Raw genomic sequence first — 19,942 nt, 5'->3', positions numbered from 1 at the left:
TCCAATTTTCCAAGTTCCAGAGGACCATGTGGATGCAGCATATGAATGTCGTTTTTGACAGGTGTCAGCAGGTGCCAATGTATTCTGCCCTCAAGATTTATTTTTCTTGACTGAAAAGCCATTGTCTGAATACTACAGTTATTATAATACATGTAATATTGGTTTTAGCACTGCCAATTAAGTTATACACCTATCAGCCAAAACATTAAACCACTGACAGGTAAGTGAATAACATTGATAATCTTGTTACCCTAGCACCTGCCAAGGGCTGGGCTGCTAAATAATATATTAGACAGCAAGTGAACAGCCGGTTCTTGAAGTTGATGTGTTGGAAGCAGGAAAAATGGGCAAGCGTAAGGATCTGAGTGACTGACAAGGGCCAAATTGTGATGGCTAGACTACTGGATCAGAGCATCTCCAAAATGGTAGGTCTTGTGGGATGTTCCCTGTATATAGTGGTCAGTACCTACCAAAAGTGGTACAAGGAAGGACAACCAGTGAACCGGCGACAGGGTCATGGATGCCCAAGACTCACTGATATGTGTGGGTAGCGAAGGCTATCCCGTCTGGTTCAATCCCACAGAAGAGCTACTGTAGCTAATATTGCTGAAAAAGTTAATGCTGGCTATGATAGCCAGGTGTCAGAGTGCATCACAGCTTGCTGTGTATGGGGCTGCATAGCTGCAGATCAGTCAGCGTACCCATGATGACTCCTGTCCACCATCGAAAGTGCCTACAATGGGAATGTGAGTGTCAGAACTGGACCATGGAACACTGGAAGAAGGTGGCCTGGTCTGAAGAATCTTTTTTTTATTTTATTTTTTACATCATGTGAATGGCCATGCGTATGTGCATCATTTACCTGGGGACGAGATGGCACCAGGATGCACAGCAGGGCAATTTTCTGGGAAATTTTCTGCTGAGAAACCTTGGGTCCTGGCATTCATGTGGATGTTACTTTGACATGTGCCAGCTGCCCAAACACTGGTGCAGACCAGGTACACCCCTTCATGGCAATGGTATTCCTTGATGGCAGTGGCCTCTTTCAGCAGGATAATGCGCCCTGCCACACTGCACAAATTGTTCAGGATTGGTTTGAGGAACATAAAGAGTTCAAGGTGTTATCTTGGCCTCCAAATGCCCCAGATCGTAATCTGATCGAGCATCTGTGGGATGTGTTAGAAAAACAAGTCCGATCCACAGAGGCCTTACCTCACAACTTACAGGACTTAAACGAATCTGCTGCAAACGTCTTGGTGCCAGATACCAGAGGACACCTTCAGAGGTATTGTGGAGTCCATGCCTCGATGGGTCAGAGCTGTTTGGACGGCATGAGGGGGACCTGTACAATATTAGGGAGGTGGTTTTGATGTTTTGGCTGATCGGTATAGTATCAAGGGGCACAGTTTTCTTCCAACTTCATTTGCCATTGTATTGAACCTTAAACATGGTACTAAGAATGTGTAATTTTGTAGATTGCCCTACACAGTACAACTGATCCAATAACCCAAAAATCATAGCATTCTGATTTAAGCTTAAATGAAATGTCTTCTCCTGGATCACCACCTTGTCATGGTGAAGCTTGCATGTATTAATGATCCCAACAGCTACATGCCATCTGGACCTTGGCTCCTGGTAGGGTCACCCAAGGTGGATAAGGCAAGAGAGAAGGTCCAGACAAAGCGTGATCCAACAAAGACCTCAACGGTGGAACTGGCAGAAGATGTCTTCAGGTCACAATGCCAGTGAAGGCGGATGAAGGCTGTAACAGAGGGTGGTCTCCAATCATCTTGTTTCACCATGCCATTGGACTCTTGCCACCCCCTGCCGAAGACCGTGTGATGGCTGCAGGCACATCAGCCTCTCCACGTAAAAAGCTGTCATGCACAGGCGTCCTCCCGGGACAGTCATACTCGACCCCAAGTGACCGCCAATGAATGAAATGAAAGAATAGAATACTCTTTATTAGTCTTTTTCTACATATATACAAATGAAATTTACTCTCTGCATTTAACTCATCCTAGCTGTGTAGCTAGGAGCAGTGTGCAGCCACCGTGCAGGACCCGGGGACCAACCCCAGTTATTTCTTCCTATTGCCTTGGTCAGGGGCACAGACAGGAGTATCAACCATAACATGCATGTCTTTTTTGATGGTGGGAGGAAGCCAGAGTGCCCAGAGCAAACTCACGCAGACATGGAGAGAACATGCAAACTCCACACAGAAAGGACCTGGGATGGGTGAGGCAACAGTGCTAACCACTGGGCTGCCTGTGCCGCCCAAATGTCACCAACGGCACCAAGTGTCAACACCTCTTCATTGACAGCAAAAGGGCAGTTAAAACAGCTGATCTTCAACACAAACAAAGGGTTTAGCTCCTTAAAAGGAGGCTGTGTCCGTCCTTGCCCGTCCACCAGACTGGGATTGAATTGCTTAATTGACCAAACAAGAGCTCCTAAAGGGGCTGCCTTATCCTCATCAGACTTTGCAGCAGCCATCATACCTGAAATATATTTAGAGAGTCTGAAGAGCAGTACCAAATTTGTCTGAGGGTTGTCTAACCAGAGGACAAAACAGTGATAGCCTCAGTACCTCTGGCAGCTCACATTAGAAAATGTCTTGATCAAACATAACTGCATACAATGCAGTGAGCGAAACTCGGTAATTACAGTCTTATCTGAAAAAGGAAAAAGAGGATTCTCAATTGCATGCTTGAATGAAGCTCAAGAAATGCTTAGTAGAATGAGCGGACTTGTAATAACCATCATAGTTAAAGCTGCACTGTGTGGCATTAAAAATAAAAGTGGTCAATACACAGGGTAATGGTCATTTACACGATGATGGAAATGGTTTTTTTTATGTTCAGAAAACGGCCTCTTAAAACGTAGAGAGCAGAAGGAGGCTCTGAATCAGAGAAGGCGTTGAACTACACCAGCTAAACAGCTAATACCAACTCAGTACCAACACTATAGCCAACATTTGAAATATCTCCCTTTTAAGCCGTCCACATTTAGACCTTCAAATTTGACTTTTTAAACCTGATTTTTCCCTCCCAAAGTACAGCTTTTAGAAAAGGAGGATTCATCCAAACAATTTAACAGATTTGTCTGCCAAAAACACCTGGTTTTTTTTCCGTTTTTTGGACCCCCCCCCTTTTTTTTTCTCCCCAGTTGTACCCGGTCAATCACTCCACTCTTCCTAGCCGTCCCTGTCACAGTGCCACCTCCTCTGCCGAGCCGGGGGGGGGGTGCCTGCAGACTACCACATGCCTCCTCCGATACATGTTGAGTCACCAGCCACTTCTTTTCACCTGACAGTTAGGAGTTTTGCCAGGGGGACGTGGGAGGATCACGCTATTCCCCCCAGTTCCCCTTCTGCCCCCGAACAGGCGCCCTGACCAAGCAGAAGAGACGCTAGTGCAGCGACCAGGCCACATACCCACAACTGGCTTCCCTCCCGCAGACAGGGCCTATTGTGTCTGTAGGGACGCATGACCAAGCTGGAGGTAACACAGGAATTCGAACTGGTGAGCCCCGTGTTGGTAGGCAACAGAATACACCGCTGCACCACCCAGACACCCCAAAAACACCTGTTTTAATGAAAACGTTAATAGACCATTATTTTCTTACAATTCAAACAAATTCAAAATATTTAAGTGTTTTTACTGACCCAAAATGTCAAAAAACATTCAGGACATGTGAACTCCTCAATCTAATAAGGTTAAAGCTAGTGGAGGCAATTGATTTTTAGAATTTCACCAGTGTGATAATATTTGGTGAAAATTCCTCAATGTCCCTACAGATAAATGAATAAAATGCTTTGGGGAAAAAAAGAGAAGTCTCTGTGACTGCCTCTGGCCATCTAATCAGCCTGAATCTTAACCAGGCTTCCCCGAAATCCGCAATACCACTACCGCAGAATATTTCACAGAAAATTGAATGCTCTAATAGAAAATTAGAGAGGCCATGGAATCGCGGAATCATGCTGAAAAGTGCACCGTGCTTAGTGTGGCTTTAGCACCCAAGCACTTACCATAATTACTGTTGTTTGTCTCACTGCTTTTAAATATCACAGTGGCAAGAGAAAATGGGAGAGGTTCTTGGACACAAATCTCTCAAAATTAGGAAATATCAAGGTTTCACAGAGAGCATGTAATTATACACAGCTTCACAAGGATGGGGGAAAGCTGTTCTACACTGAGTGCGTTTACATGCACAGTTAAGTCAAGCTACGGTTATAGCTCGATTAGGCTGCGTGCAGCAAAATACTGGATCACTGGCAAAAGTCAACAATAGATGACTACCTGGAGTTTGCTGGACATAAAAAAAGAAAGGGCAGACAATACCGATTGTGATCCCGTACTAAATTCTATTTAATTTTTAACTTGTATGCGTCATTTTTAGCAAAAATTTTATTTTTTAAAGCAATTCTTTTTGTCCATGAATCTTACAAATGTTAATATTTCTCAAAACAATTAATTTTGTCCATCAATTTCACAAACTAAATAAATGTTTCTAAAGGATCTGTGGACAAATTTTCACCTTTAACCTGAAATTTTAGTGGTTGTAGAATATTGCAGAATTATAAAAATCTACCCTGGAATTTAAAAAATTTTTTACCATGAATTTCTGGGGGGGGGGGCTGCTTAACAACCAGTCGGGACTACTCTCTGCACAGCGGCGTCCTAACCTGCCTGTCAGTCATGTTGCAGGTGCACAATACCAGTGCCTACAGTGTGTAACGATCATGTATTAATGGATCTGTCTGATGTAGGTGTGCCAAAAAAACAGCATTGACAGTACTACTGACAACTGTTATTGCTGGCTCTGTCTGCCTGTCAGTCAATGCTGATAAGTGTGGTGGTGAACCTACAACCAACTGAGCCATTATTAATGTTATCATCAGCAGATGTGTTTATCCTGCTATGCTAACTTCACAGAGTACGAAGACCAGCCTGCCATGTTTTTAACCATTACATGGTTTTTAACTTGCAGATGTCAGCAAACTCACTAAAAAGGTCTTCTACGGCATTGACCATTTAAAACCGTAAACCATTTTAAACCGTAGACTCTACGGTTTAGTTGCTCTTCAGAGAGCCTGACGGTATTAAAAGCACACAAAATAAAAGCATGCTGAAGGAGTCCTATTCTCCCTCCTAGTTCTGTCTTCAGCCTTGGACCTGTTGGACCTCAGCGAACCTGGTGAGAGAAGGAACAGCAAGGACAAGAGAAGCCCCCTGTCGTCCCGCGGCGAGGGCCCGAAGAACAACCCTCACCGCTCAAAGACGGAAGAGACGGAGCTGATCCAGGTGGAAGTTGAACCGACAGGCCCCAGCCTACGCACGCCCGAGCGGGTATCGCTCGACTCAGGTTGTAAAAAGATTTTTTTTTTTTAGTCTTACATCTGAGTCAGATACACTGGCTGTACAGAATGCAAAGGACGGGTATGCCTTTATGTCCCCACCAGCAGTTCTTTTGAATTGCAAAAGCTTCCCTTTTTTCCCCATTATTAGTGTTGCTGCATGCATATGTAACGAGCAGGGATGACTAGACTCGCTAGCCCTTGGCTAATGGGTCGAGCCCTTTAGTCAACTGGTTAGCGCAGTCGTCCATGGTACGGGAGATCCGGGTTCGCATCCTGGCTGCGGCGGTTCCCAGCTGCCCCCCGAATTCGCTACATTGGTGTCAGAAGTGGGATGGTGAGCCCGTGAGGCCATCGGAAGCACGTGCGCCCATGGCACGAGGGAGCTGATATGCTGAAGCATGGGGACGCGCCCTTGGCTAATGGGTCAGACCCTTTAGTTGACTGGTTAACGTAGTCTCCTAAGGGGTCAAACCCATTAGCCAAGGGCTGGCGAGTCTAGTCATTCGTGGTCATTACATGCTAACGGGTCAGACCCTTTAGTCGACTGGTTAACGTAGCTGCTTAAAGGGTCCGACCCATTAACATAAATAACTTGAAACAAGTCCTAAAATGTACCATAAAGCAAGTACACTATTCATGAAACAAACAAATACCTCTGCTAGTGGGGTAAAATTTGTTTACAAGCAACATCTTGAAATAAGCACTGAGATTTAACAAGACAAAATACCTTGACAGTCTTGTCAATGTTTGCAATGTATGTCACACTGTGCCTTTTACATCCTATCTTCCTGACTGCATTTCACAAACATGAAAGATATCTGCTTGTTCTCTGTCTCAAAATATCCTAAATTTACCCTTTCTAACACAGAAATATTCCCCGTGGAAAGAGCCCGAAGTTTATTTCAGATGGGTCACAGATAGATCAGTGTGTAATGTAATGCATCCTCTTTTAAAAGACGTTAAGAAGAAAATGGCCCATTAGTCTCCTATTTACCAGCTGAAAAAGTTTAATTTTTCAAATGGGAGCTAATTACCCAGAGTGAGTCAAACGATTGTGTGGCCCGTCTGATTAATTAATTGATTATAACATCAACGCCATTTACAAGCTGATATTCATGCCCAGTAAAAATGGTGGCCAGATGGTTTATTGTTCATATGCCCCGCAGCAATAATAGACGGTTTCTGTTTTTAGCTTTGTCAATCCATTAGTGATTGTATATAATTGTATCTGCAACTAACCCTGTAGCATGATCTCACAAAATGGCTCCTCCATTGCTCATCATCCTACTCAAAAACAAGTGTCCATTTTTCCACAATCGAAGTTATGTCAAGGACAAAAACGCCAGAGGTGAGAGATAGGACTGGTTTCTTTAGCAGATATTTCTCATATATGAATTTGATGTGATGAGTCTGATGAAATAAACACATGTTGAGGTTTCACTGATGAACTTGGCAAAGCTGATGAGCTGAATGACTTTTGCAAACGTTTCGAGATCAACAATTTCATTTCTGAGTGCGCGCAGGTGCAAAATGGGGTGGTCTGTAAGCCGGACTCAGACAAACTGGTGATTGAGCCCAATTGCTGTCATTAAGGACTCACACCGGCATGGCACCTTCTCTTTCAACTCTCCATTGACATACATTCATACAGTCCCATTGCCATGGAAAACGTCCACATCACCCAGGTCCGCAAGAAACGATGTCCCATCGTAAACAATGATTTCAGTCCAGTTGCACTGACATCAACTGCACTGAAGTCATTGGCAAAAACATGGCAGGATACCTACGTGGATGTCCAGCCATCTCTAGACCCCCGCCAATTCATCTACAAGGAGAACGGGGGTAGAGACGATGGAATCAGCACAATAACACATCTCTCCTTAAAACATCAGGAAGGCCCAGCGGCATATGCAAGGCTCATGTTTATTGATTTTAGCGCTGCATTTAATATTATCCAGCTGCATGTCCTCTTTATCAGGCTGAGGCAGTTGTCAATCAACCCCTACACAATAAAATGGTACCACTCATTCCTAACCAACAGGATACAACTGTCGCGCGTCAATAATACCCTGTCCAAGTCCCATGCTATCAGTACCGGAGGCCCCCAGGGCTGTGTGAGCGCCCCTATCCTCTTCACCTTATACACTAGTGTCTGTATTAGCAGCAACCCCAATAACTACCTGATCAAATTCTCTGCTGACAGCCATCCTCAGCCTGCTCAGCTGAAACTCCACCATAAACTGCTAGGAGGAGGATATCAAGGGGTTTGTGGGGCGGTGCAGGGCACACTAGCTGCTGTTAAAAGCAAAAAAAACCCCGAAGAGATGCTCATCGACCCTAAGTCCATCGGGGACCACACACCCATCATTATCCATGGCATGCCCATTGCACAGGTGAGCTCATACATGTACCAGGAGGTCCACATGGATGCACAAATAAGTTTGCGCACCTAAGTTGACTGTGTGTGCACGCATTCAACAGCGTCTCCATTTTCTACGTAGACTGGGGGTCTATGGTGTGAAGAGCAATATCACGCTCCTGTTTTACAGATCTGGTATCGAGTCTGCATCGCCACCTGATTTAAGCAACCCGTTAGTGCAGACAAAGGCCCAGCTCCAACGTCTGATCAAGCTGGCAGGGAAAATCATGGGTGTTCCACCTCCCCCTCCCATCCCCAGATGATATTTGAGAAAAACCATCATCAGGCCCTCAAAATCATACCTGACCCCTCTCATTTCCTGAACTTTGAGTACCAACTCATGCTCTCTGGTAGGTGCTATAGGCTACCCAAACGCAGACTGAATAGTGTAGACAGTCATTTGGCCCCTTGTCAATCAAACTGATTAACGAATAAAATTTCCATGGGGTAACATGGAATGCCTCTCATTGGACTGTGGATCCTCATCATGGAGAGGCTGTGGCGAGTGATACTTTAGTATCTTGTCTTTTTTTTTTAGGATTTCCCTTGTGCTTGGCCAATTACCCCACTCCCAGTCGCTGCTACACGAGGGCTGCAGACTACCACATGCCTCCTCCGATACGTGTGGAGTCAGTCGCTTCTTTTCACCTGACAATGAGGAGTTTCATTAGGAAGGTAGCACATGGGAGGATCACACTATTCCCCCCAGCCCCCCCCCCCGCCCCCGCCCAGGCACCCCGACTGACCAGAGGAGGCGCTAGTGCAGCGACCAGGACACATACCCACACCCGGCGCCCCACCCGCAGACACGGCCAATTGTGTCTGTAGGGACACCCGACCAAGCCGGAGGTAACACGGGGATTCAACCCGGCGATCCCCGTGTTGGCAGACTACGGAATAGACCGCCACACTACCCAAATGCCCTTTTTTGCTCATGTTTAACAAAACGAACGTGTTTTTGCAGCAAGTTTTGTTTTTTTTGTCTGTGTTTTAAATGTAGGATATTTCCCCCTTCAGGGACAATTAAGTTACCGTATCTTACGTTATTATCGTACTGTACTGCTTATAAGACTGAATTTGGAAGTGACTTTAGAGGTAAATCGAGAGGTTAGGATAAAGGATTGTTTTTATTCTGCTGCAAGTTAAAAGTGCGATGTTGTAAATTCTGCCTGAATAGTGGTGCCCTATCCGTCAGCAGGGAGAACAACAACTACAAATCAAAATAGTCTCACGGGGTAGCGCCATCAAACAGCCACAAAAACGTTCAGCCGCCCCGGCTGCTGTCTTTGGTTGTGCCCCCCCCCCCAATTCGGTACAATTCCGTGCCCCCTGCCAATATTTTCGAGTACTATTATGCTTCAGGCAAGCAGGAATGTTACATTTGTCTTCTTCATGCATTTTAATTTTGGAAACGTTCCCTGTTGTCTCCAGTCAACATCGGCTCTCCCCTGGATAAATGGGAGGAGCTCAACCCGAACCCTGACAGAAATGGGAGCAGAAAGTGGAAGACGGAGAGACGGCGCTCCTCCAAAAATTCCTCCAATGAATTTCTTTGGTACGTATCATCTCCAAGAGACAGCTGCATGTGTAAATGTTTATTTTTATCTAACTTTGTTTAACCATGCAAGTCATTAAGGACAAATTCCTACTCACAATGGCGGCCGGGAAAAAGGCAAAAATACAATATCCATCCATTATCCAAACCGCTTATCCTGCTCTCAGGGTCGTGGGGATGCTGGAGCCTATCCCAGCAGTGATTGGGCGGCAGGCGGTGAGACACCCTGGACAGGCTGCCAGGCCATCACAGGGCCAACATACAATATTTGGGTACAAAATTATGTAAATCTCTTTTCTTTCAGTTGTATTTATCCTCCTCCGAGGTAGGAAATGACCGGGTCTTCAGATAATGAAATGGCCCTAGAAACGTGTTTCATGGGTGTAACGGATGAATACCTCCACCAAATCAAGTATAGAAACCGGAAAATTATTAAATCAATGTCTCAACTTTTTAGAGCGAGTATCATTATAGCTTCACTCACGGACAACACTGCCTGTATTGGCTTCTTTTCATAACGTGTTAGTCTGGCTATAATCAAAAACGGCAGATATTAAAAAGATAAGTCAAGTCAATTTTATTTGTATGGACCATTATCACAAATTGCAAATTTGCCTTGGTAGGCTGATAAGACTTGCTATTTTCTAATTTCCTATTTCATGTTATTTATATTCTGCTTGCCTACTTTTATTGTACGTGTATAATTGCCTTTTTGGACTTAATGTGATTTAAGCCACCGAGTCAAATTCCTTTTAAATAAATTCTTACACGGCAAACATAATTCGCTCTGGCATAACTCACTGAAGTCTAAATGGAAAACTATAGGCCATTACAGAAAACAATTTATTACCCACCCACACATCAAAATGTAAGCGTAATAAGACATCATGACTTACCCTTTTTTGTCAAATGCTGAAAAGGTCTCTTTAAGGACATCCCTCAAAACCTTTTAATGTGTCTTGGTATGTTGTGAGGTGCTATTTAAAATGATCAAAAGGGTGGAAACCTTTAAAATGACTGCTAAGGCAGAGATATGTGCAGGTGATTTCCAAGGGAAGGAATGTGTGTGCGGCACAGTGTTGCAGTGGTTAGCGCGGTCGCCTCAAAGCAAGAAGGTCCTGGGTTCGAGCCCTGGGGTTGTCCAACCTTGGGGGTCCACCCGGGTGGTCCTCTGTGTGGAGTTTGCATGTTCTCTCCGTGTCTGCCTCCTCCTGTGGGTTTCCTTCGGGGCTCCGGTTTCCTCCCACGGTCCAAAGACATGTAGGTCAGGTGAATCGGCCGTACTAAATTGTCCCTAGGTGTGAATGTGTGTGTGTGTATGTTGGCCCTGTGTGATGGCCTGGCGGACTGTCGAGGGTGTCTCCCCACCTGCCACCCAATGACTGCTGGGATAGACCCCAGCACCCCGACGACCCTGAGCGCAGGATAAGCGGTTCGGATAATGGATGGATGGGTGGAATATGTGTTCTTACAGACCACTGACAGGCCTAGATAAGATACTCCACAGACGATATCACTGTAAGCACTGTTCCTTTCAATTTGACCGTTAATCCTTTATTCCGCACTCGTCTTCTCTCTTCTCTTGTCTTTGCTAGGTCGATAGACTGCAAAACCCAATCCGAACCATCAAACAAGAACACCCCGGAAGCAAATACCAAAGCCGAGTCAGAGTTTACCCTCGCATCTCAAGTAAGCCTTCATGTCTGTGAGCATCCCTGAGGCGCTCATCTTTACTGTGTGCTGCTTGCACTTTACAATGCACCATACTTGTAATGTGACAAACTTCCAGCGTTGTGATGCAGATTATTTTTGATAGACGGGAATTTCATGGGGGAAATTTAACAGCTCCAAAGTGTGCCTCCAACATTTATATGCCGATGCATGCCACCCTGTCAAAACCAGATATTTGAGCTCGCATAGGAATCCTGTTGTGTGATCCTGTTAACCCGCCGTTGTGTTTCTAACAAGTCACGTTCTTCCATTTCAGCTCAACAGGCAGTATATTAGTGGAAGACATGTAAGCCTCCCTATGCATCCTTTCATACAATAATGAAAGACCTATACATTTGCACCGGGAAACCAGCATCACCACACAGTCATAATTGACCAAAAGCTGTAAAAAAAAAAAAAGACCCGCAAAACAGAGGTCATGAATGTGGTTACCATCATTAGGCCAAGGAGGCACCCTTAAGGAGATCCCGAGACTGGCTTTTGAAACTGTTCCTTTGTGGTGCTTCGAGGTCCAAATGTCAAGCTTCTTTCCTCCTGAGTTGACTGACGGTTGTGCAGGTCTTCTTTAGAGGCCTTATTTCCAAAACACCATTATTAGATTAATGGCCGGTGAATTATTCAGCGGCCTTACTCAGTACTATTACGGCTGATCTCACTGAGCTAGCTAAACATCCATCACATTTCCAACAATAACGCTGATAAATTATAGATTTGGGATTAAAGATAGCTGTGCTAGGAGGACAGAGTGTGTGTGTGTGTGTTGGCTGTTGGGGGTTTATTGGCAAACAAACAGTAAATTTGTTTTACTCAAGGGATTCATAGTAGTGTTCTGACAGTGACGCTGTTAACAGTGGCTTCAGATTTCTTTTTGGCAGGCACATTCAGAGAGGGAGACAATGTCACACACACACACACACACACACACACACACACACACACACAGAAACCAAAAAGCCTCGTTTTAAGATTTTCTGCACAGTTTAACACCTCTACTGCGTATAGTAACAGCTCCTTCATGTGACACATGATTGGACATCTGGAGGTTGGGAATGACGTTTTCCACACTCCATGTTAATATGAGAAAGACCTGCAGTTCAGGGGTTTAATGCAGGGAGCACCACTTCTTTGAGTCACATATGGAGATGAGCCTATTTCAGTTATACCTAGAATGAAAAGGGTCTTTCCCGTGGTCCATGGTGAACACAGTAGGGCTGCTCGATTATGACATTAATTATAATCACCATTACTTTGGTCACTATCGAGATCAAAACATGGCGTCCAGGTAGCGTGGCGGTCTATTCCGTTGTCTACCAACACGAGGACCGCAGGTTCAAATCCCTGTGTTGCCTCCGGCTTGGTCGGGCATCCCTACAGACACGATTGGTCATGTCTGCGGGTGGGAAGCCGGATGTGGGTATGTGTCCTGGTCGCTGCACTAGCGCCTCCTCTGGTCGGTCGGGGTGCCTGCTCGGGGGGGGGGGACTGGGAGAATAGCGTTATCTTCCCACGTGCTACGCCCCCCTGGTGAAACTCCCCACTGTCAGGTGAAAAGGAGCGGCGACCAGATGTATCGGAGGAGGCATGTGGTAGTCTGCAGCCCTCCCCGGATCGGCAGAGGGGGTGGAGCAGCGACCGGGACAGCTCAAAAGTGTGGGAAAACTGGCCAGATACAATTGGGGAGAAAAGGGGGGGGGGGATTTTTGAGATCACGATTATTTAACGTTTACAGACTTTGGAAACATCATGGATTTACTGAACTTGGAAAAAAAACCCTCGTCTTTTCAACAGTGGATTTTCTTGAACTTTAAATATAATTCAAATGAAAAAACAAAAAAGTAATGTAAAAATTGAGAAATAAAATAACATATAAATATACACTACCGTTCAAAAGTTTGGGATCACCCAAACAATTTTGTGTTTTCCATGAAAAGTCACACTTATTCACCACCATATGTTGTGAAATGAATAGAAAATAGAGTCAAGACATTGACAAGGTTAGAAATAATGATTTGTATTTGAAATAAGATTTTTTTTACATCAAACTTTGCTTTCGTCAAAGAATCCTCCATTTGCAGCAATTACAGCATTGCAGACCTTTGGCATTCTAGCTGTTAATTTGTTGAGGTAATCTGGAGAAATTGCACCCCACGCTTCCAGAAGCAGCTCCCACAAGTTGGATTGGTTGGATGGGCACTTCTTTGAGCAGATTGAGTTTCTGGAGCATCACATTTGTGGGGTCAATTAAACGCTCAAAATGGCCAGAAAAAGAGAACTTTCATCTGAAACTCGACAGTCTATTCTTGTTCTTAGAAATGAAGGCTATTCCATGCGAGAAATTGCTAAGAAATTGAAGATTTCCTACACCGGTGTGTACTACTCCCTTCAGAGGACAGCACAAACAGGCTCTAACACAGCGGTCGGGAACCTATGGCTCGCGAGCCATATATGGCTCTTCCGGTGACGGCATATGGCTCCCAGACAATTTTGAGTTGAAATTAAAAAAAAAAAAAAAATCAGTTTGGAACTGATTTTAAAATACTTGTGATATTTCTTAATAATACTGTGTCATTTTAAAGTAAACAGAAATTAGTTTTGAAGATAAATTTCACGGGTCACCCGTGGGTCGGGTCGGGAACCAATGGCTCGCAAGCATGTCCGGGTCATTGTAAAGTGAAGAAATCAATTTGATCAGATAGCCAACTAGTTTATCCGCTTCAACCCTTGTAACGGAAAAGATGGCGAAAAGAAAAAAAGACGATGATTACCGTGCATTCCAGGCTGCGTGGACAGAGGAATCTGCATTTGTGGAGAGAGCAGGATCTGCGGTATGTCTAATATGCAATGATAAAATTGCTTCGATGAAACGGTCAAATATAAAGCGGCACTTCGATACGCACCATGCTTCATTTGCATGGAAATCTCCAGCGGGGGACAGCAGGAAAAGGGCATGCGAGGAGCTACAGCGGAGAGTGCAGACGAGTCAGCAGCAACTACGTGTGTGGACCAAGCAAGGTGACGGGAATTCCGCTAGCTTTGCGGGGGCTTTGGCAATAGTAAGGAATGGAAAGTCATTCACAGATGGCGAGTATGCCAAAACATTCATGCTTGATGTGGCCAATGAACTGTTTGATGACTTCCCAAATAAAGACAAGATAATCAAACGAATAAAAGACATGCCCCTGTCAGCAAGAACTGTGCACGATCGTAGCATCATGATGGCAAATCAAGTCGAGGAAACACAAATTAAGGACATAAACGCCGGGACATACTTTTCTCTCGCGTTAGATGAGTCAACAGACGTTAGCCATCTATCTCAGTGCAGTATCATTGCCAGGTATGCTGCAGGTGACACACTGCGTGAGGAAAGCTTGGCTGTTTTGCCAATGAAAGGGACAACAAGAGGAGAGGATTTATTCACGTCTTTCATGGAGTTTGCTAAAGAAAAAAAACTACCGATGGATAAACTTATTTCTGTCTGTACTGATGGTGCACCCTGTATGTTGGGGAAGAACAAAGGATTTGTAGCGCTTCTCCGTGAACATGAAAAGAGAGCCATCCAAAGTTTTCATTGCATCCTGCACCAGGAGGCGCTTTGCGCTCAGACGTGTGGCCAGGAGCTTGGTGAGGTGATGTCACTGGTCATTCGAGTGGTCAACTTTATTGTTGCCCGAGCTTTAAATGATCGCCAGTTTAAAGCTCTGTTAGAAGAAGTTGGGAATCATTATCCCGGTCTGCTTTTACACAGCAACGTGCGTTGGTTGTCAAGGGGGAAGGTGCTCAGCCGTTTTGCAGCTTGCCTGAGTGAAATCCGGACTTTTCTTGAAATGAAAGGCGTCAAGCATCCTGAGCTAGACAACACTGACTGGCTCCTGCAGTTTCACTATCTCGTGGACATAGCTGGCCATCTGAACCAGCTCAATGTGAAAATGCAAGGTATTGGAAATACAATCTCATCCCTTCAACAAGCAGTGTTTGCATTTGAAAGCAAGCTGGAAGTCTTTCTCAGGGACATTGAAACAGGTCGTCTTCTGCACTTTGAAAGACTGCAACAATTTAGAGATGCATGCTTAGCAAGTGACTCCACTCAACATCTGGATCTCCAGCAGCTAGCTGGCTTTACGTTCAATCTCCTGCAGTCATTCAAAGCACGTTTTGGAGAATTTCGTGCGCGCACTGGTCTTTTCAAGTTCATCACTCATCCACATGAGTGTGCAGTGGACAAAATCGACCTGACATGCATCCCCGGGGTCTCTATCGGAGACTTTGAGCTGGAAGTTGCTGACCTGAAGGCATCAGACATGTGGATGAGTAAGTTCAAGTCACTTAATGGAGAGTTGGAAAGTCTTGCGCGACAGCGAGCAGAGCTGGCGAGGGAACACAAGTGGACAGAAATTAAAAATCTTCAACCTGAAGACCAGCTGATTCTTAAAACTTGGAACGAGCTTCCTGTGACATACCACACAATGCAGCGTGTGAGTATTGCCGTATTGACCATGTTTGGCTCTACATATGCATGTGAACAGTCTTTCTCGCATATGAGGAACATTAAGACCAACCTACGCTCACGTTTAACTGATGGAAGCCTCAACGCCTGCATGAAGCTCAACCTCACCACGTATGAACCAGACTACAAGGCCATCAGCAAAACCATGCAGCACCAGAAGTCGCATTAAAAGTAAGACATATTTAATTTATTATACATTAAAAATACTATATGGCTCTCAATGAAATATATTTAGAAATATTTGGCTTTTATGGCTCTCCCAGTCAAAAAGGTTCCCGACCCCTGCTCTAACAGGTACTATTTAATGAAGATGCCAGTTGGGGACCTGTGAGGCGTCTGTTTCTCAAACTAGAGACTCTAATGTACTTATCTTCTTGCTCAGTTGTGCAACGCGGCCTCCCACTTCTTTTTCTACTCTGGTTAGAGCCTGTTTGTGCTGTCCTCTGAAGGGAGTAGTACACACCGGTGTAGGAAATCTTCAATTTCTTAGCAATTTCTCGCATGGAATAGCCTTCATTTCTAAGAACAAGAATAGACTGTCGAGTTTCAGATGAAAGTTCTCTTTTTCTGGCCATTTTGAGCGTTTAATTGACCCCACAAATGTGATGCTCCAGAAACTCAATCTGCTCAAAGAAGTGCCCATCCAACCAATCCAACTTGTGGGAGCTGCTTCTGGAAGCGTGGGGTGCAATTTCTCCAGATTACCTCAACAAATTAACAGCTAGAATGCCAAAGGTCTGCAATGCTGTAATTGCTGCAAATGGAGGATTCTTTGACGAAAGCAAAGTTTGATGTAAAAAAATCTTATTTCAAATACAAATCATTATTTCTAACCTTGTCAATGTCTTGACTCTATTTTCTATTCATTTCCCAACATATGGTGGTGAATAAGTGTGACTTTTCATGGAAAACACAAAATTGTTTGGGTGATCCCAAACTTTTGAACGGTAGTGTATATAGATATAGATTTAAATAATGTGTTTCTTGAATCCCTGGTTGCTGACAGCGCGAATGTCTTCTGCTAGGAAGAATGTGAGGGCATCTGGTATTTCCTCATGTCTGAGAGCTGGCTGGGTGGGCGGCTGCATTATAAAGAGAGTCCTCAATCGATGACTCAGTTGTGGTGGAAGAAGTCGAGGGGGCTTTACTTTTTTCTGTTATTTGCTCCTTTATTGTTTGGTCATAGACCCCTTTGTGACTGAGCTTCAGATGATTCGTAAAACTGGCCATATAGTCTTGTGGTGCGACACCACCATGTAACTAATCTTGCACGGTATTTGTTGTGGTTCCTCGTCGGCATCCTTGAAACCAAAGTGTTTCCAAACAGCTGAATTGGTTTTACCTTTCTTGTTGACCGAAGGCTCTCTTTCCCTCATCTTGGCTCCAGCTAAACTAAACATGCCGCAGCCGGGCTGACTTGTCACTTTGGGCTTTTAGGGAGGGGCGAGGGTGCACCGCTGTAAAGGAAAGGGGTGCGCTGGATTTATAATACAAGACCCAACGAGAGTATCATCGTGAAACGGAGTGCAGCACAATAATCCATCCATCCATTATCCGAACCGCTTATCCTGCTCCCAGGGTCGCAGGGATGCTGGAGCCTATCCCAGCAGTCATTGGGCAGCAGGCGGGGAGACACCCTGGACAGACCGCCAGACCATCACACAGGGCTGACACACACACACACACACACACACACACACACACACACACACACACACATATTCACCCGTAGGAACAATTTTTTTAGTACGGCCGATTCACCTGACCTACATGTCTTTGGACTGTGGGAGGAAACCGGAGCACCCGGAGAAAACCCACGCAGACACGGGGAGAACATACAAACGCCACACAGAGGATGACCCCCAAGGTTGGACTACCCCCGAGGCTTGAACCCAGGACCTTCTTGCTGTGAGGCAATCGTGCTAAGCACTGCACCACTGTGCCGCCAGCACAGTTATCGTTTTATCTCAATTATCTTGTTTTCATAATCGTTGGGATGCCAAAATTAAAATTAAGAATAAAATTCAATTAATTGCCCAGCCCTAGAACGCAGGGAATGTAATATTACATCTAATAGCTGGGCTGACACCAGGTTAGCAGAAGAGCTTAGTCACCCAATTATGACAGGCACACCACCAACTACAGCAAACCCAAGGTTACGAATTAACCCCCCCCCCCCAATGAAACCCGATTCAATTTCACTGCCATTGTGACAGATTGCTTAGCCCTGGGCTACAGTTTCTGCTATCTATAGCAAGTCAATACACCACATCCATGCGTGAAAAGGTTATCTGAACCCCTGCCTGAAAATAATTTACCTAATTGTGTAGTTGCTGATGTATGGATGGATGCATGGATGGATGGATGAATGGATGGATGGCTGGCTGTATATATGTATATGTCACTTTCACATCAAGCCAGAGTCATTTAGCCCAGTTTGTAATGGAGAGACCGTCCCTGTGTTTCAGTACAAGATACTGCATGGCTAGAGGTCAAAGGGCATGCAATGTTAGACCATACAGTTAGGGGTGGGATGGCTCCTAGCATATCAACACGTTCTGTCTTTCTCTCCCTCTGGCTGCTTGTGTGTGTGTGTGTGTGTGTGTGTGTGTGTGTATACACATTATTATGTAAATCGTGTGTGTGCGTTGGTTCGTATGGTTTGGTTGCGTGGGTTGTTTGTTTGTATGCATGTGAATGTGAACATCTGCCTGCGTATGTGTGCTTTGCGTATGCGTTTGTATCAAATGTATTCTCTGTGTGTGGGTTCGTGTGATTGGGCGTTTATGGTTTACCGTGTGTACGTGCCCATGCTAATGTATATGTGTGTGTGTGTCTGTGTGAGAGAGAGAGAAACGCTGCATGTGTGTTGTTGTATACATTATATATTATATGCGTTTTTGCATCTGCGGGGAACGCGTGGGGGGGTGCTTACTATGCATTTTGCACATTCCTGCCCTGTCACCTCCTCCATGCATGTGTATATGTTATGAACTGTGGACGGATGATGGGTTTGTATCTGAATGTGTGTGTGTGTGTGTGTGTGCGACAGGGCCGTCTAACTAAGGAGCAGAGGTGGGGGAGTGCCCTGCTGTCCAGGAATCACTCTCTGGAGGAAGAGTTTGAGCGTGCCAAGGCCGCTGTTGAGGTAAGCAGGAAGCTACTCGACACACTACTCTCCGTGTCACCGGTCTGCTGACAGCTACCCTCACACTATACTTTCAAGCACTTCACACTTTCTTATTATTTAACACCACGGGGGATCTTTTTCTCGGGTTACCCGTCAGCAGAAAAGTGCTGTCCTTGTTGGGGCCTCAGGGTCGACTTACACTCAGTTTAAAGAGGCCGCGAATGGTTTTTTTTTTAACCCTTTAAATTAAAAGCCATCATTAAATAACCAAGTAAAACACTGTTAGACCTAAGTGAACAATGCTAGCAAGTAATATAAAGTATTATATTAGAAAAACTGGGTCCTTTCTGCATATTTCTAGTGTGGTTCCCTGTCTTAATGAGGTATTCAATATATTATCTGCAGCAAACATTTGTATTGAATAATTCAACAAATCTCATTGCGCCAAACAGACACTTTGAATCATTTGTTTTGCGGGAAGAAAAGAACAACAGAATGTGTGAATATCACATGTCATAATATCTTCATAATGGCTATGTCACTCAGCAATATTACTTGATCATAATGACTGGGGGAATCGAGTTCAGTCAGATTCACTCCCTTGCAAAATCTGCTAAGTGGGGGCGCCCGGGTAGCGTGGCGGTCTATTCCGTTGCCTACCAACACGGGAATCACTGGTTCGAATCCCCATGTTACCTCCAGCTTGGTCGGACGTCCTTACAGACACAACTGGCCGTGTCTGCGGGTGGGAAGCCGGATGTGGGTATGTGCCCTGGTCGCTGCACTAGCGCCTCCTCTGGTCATTCGGGGCGCCTGTTCGGGGGGGGGAGTGGGAATTGGGGGGGGAACAGCGTGATACTCTCACGCGCTACGTCCCCCTGGCGAAACTCCTCACTGTCAGGCGAAAAGAAGCGGCTGGTGACTCCACATGTATGGGAGGAGGCATGTGGTAGTCTGCAGCCCTCCCCGGATCAGCACAGGGGGTGGAGCAGCGACCAGGACGGCTCCGAAGAGTGGGGTAATTGGCCAAGTACAATTAGGGAGAAAAAGGGGGACACGAGGTATCCTAGCTGACAGCTCAGCTTAGAAGCTTGATAGTCACCATTATAACACCAACTTCTGCCTTGAGTTTTATCTCTGTCGGACCGACACACCTTTCTTTTAGATCTGTATTGAATGAGTTCTACGACATCTGCAGCTCAACGGTACTGACTGACAAGTAAGAAATCCAGTGTCTGACC

At 45.1% G+C, this 19,942-nt stretch overlaps 1 protein-coding gene across 1 annotated transcript in view; it reads left to right on the top strand.

Annotated features, from left to right (window-relative positions):
* The window catches only part of pex5la (peroxisomal biogenesis factor 5-like a), a 113,665-nt gene that overhangs the window by 39,031 nt on the left and 54,692 nt on the right, over positions 1-19,942 (top strand). Inside the window, exons 3-7 of the mRNA XM_056276543.1 lie at positions 5,158-5,367; positions 9,213-9,336; positions 10,932-11,025; positions 11,324-11,353; positions 18,624-18,719. Coding sequence (XP_056132518.1) covers positions 5,158-5,367; positions 9,213-9,336; positions 10,932-11,025; positions 11,324-11,353; positions 18,624-18,719 — 554 coding nt within the window. The remainder of the gene's footprint in view (positions 1-5,157; positions 5,368-9,212; positions 9,337-10,931; positions 11,026-11,323; positions 11,354-18,623; positions 18,720-19,942) is intronic.

This window comes from Lampris incognitus, chromosome 3 (assembly GCF_029633865.1).
Source record: "Lampris incognitus isolate fLamInc1 chromosome 3, fLamInc1.hap2, whole genome shotgun sequence".
In the NCBI taxonomy this organism is placed as follows: domain Eukaryota; kingdom Metazoa; phylum Chordata; class Actinopteri; order Lampriformes; family Lampridae; genus Lampris; species Lampris incognitus.
Note: the sequence above shows the minus strand (reverse complement) of the source record. Positions and strands in the feature narration are given on the sequence as shown.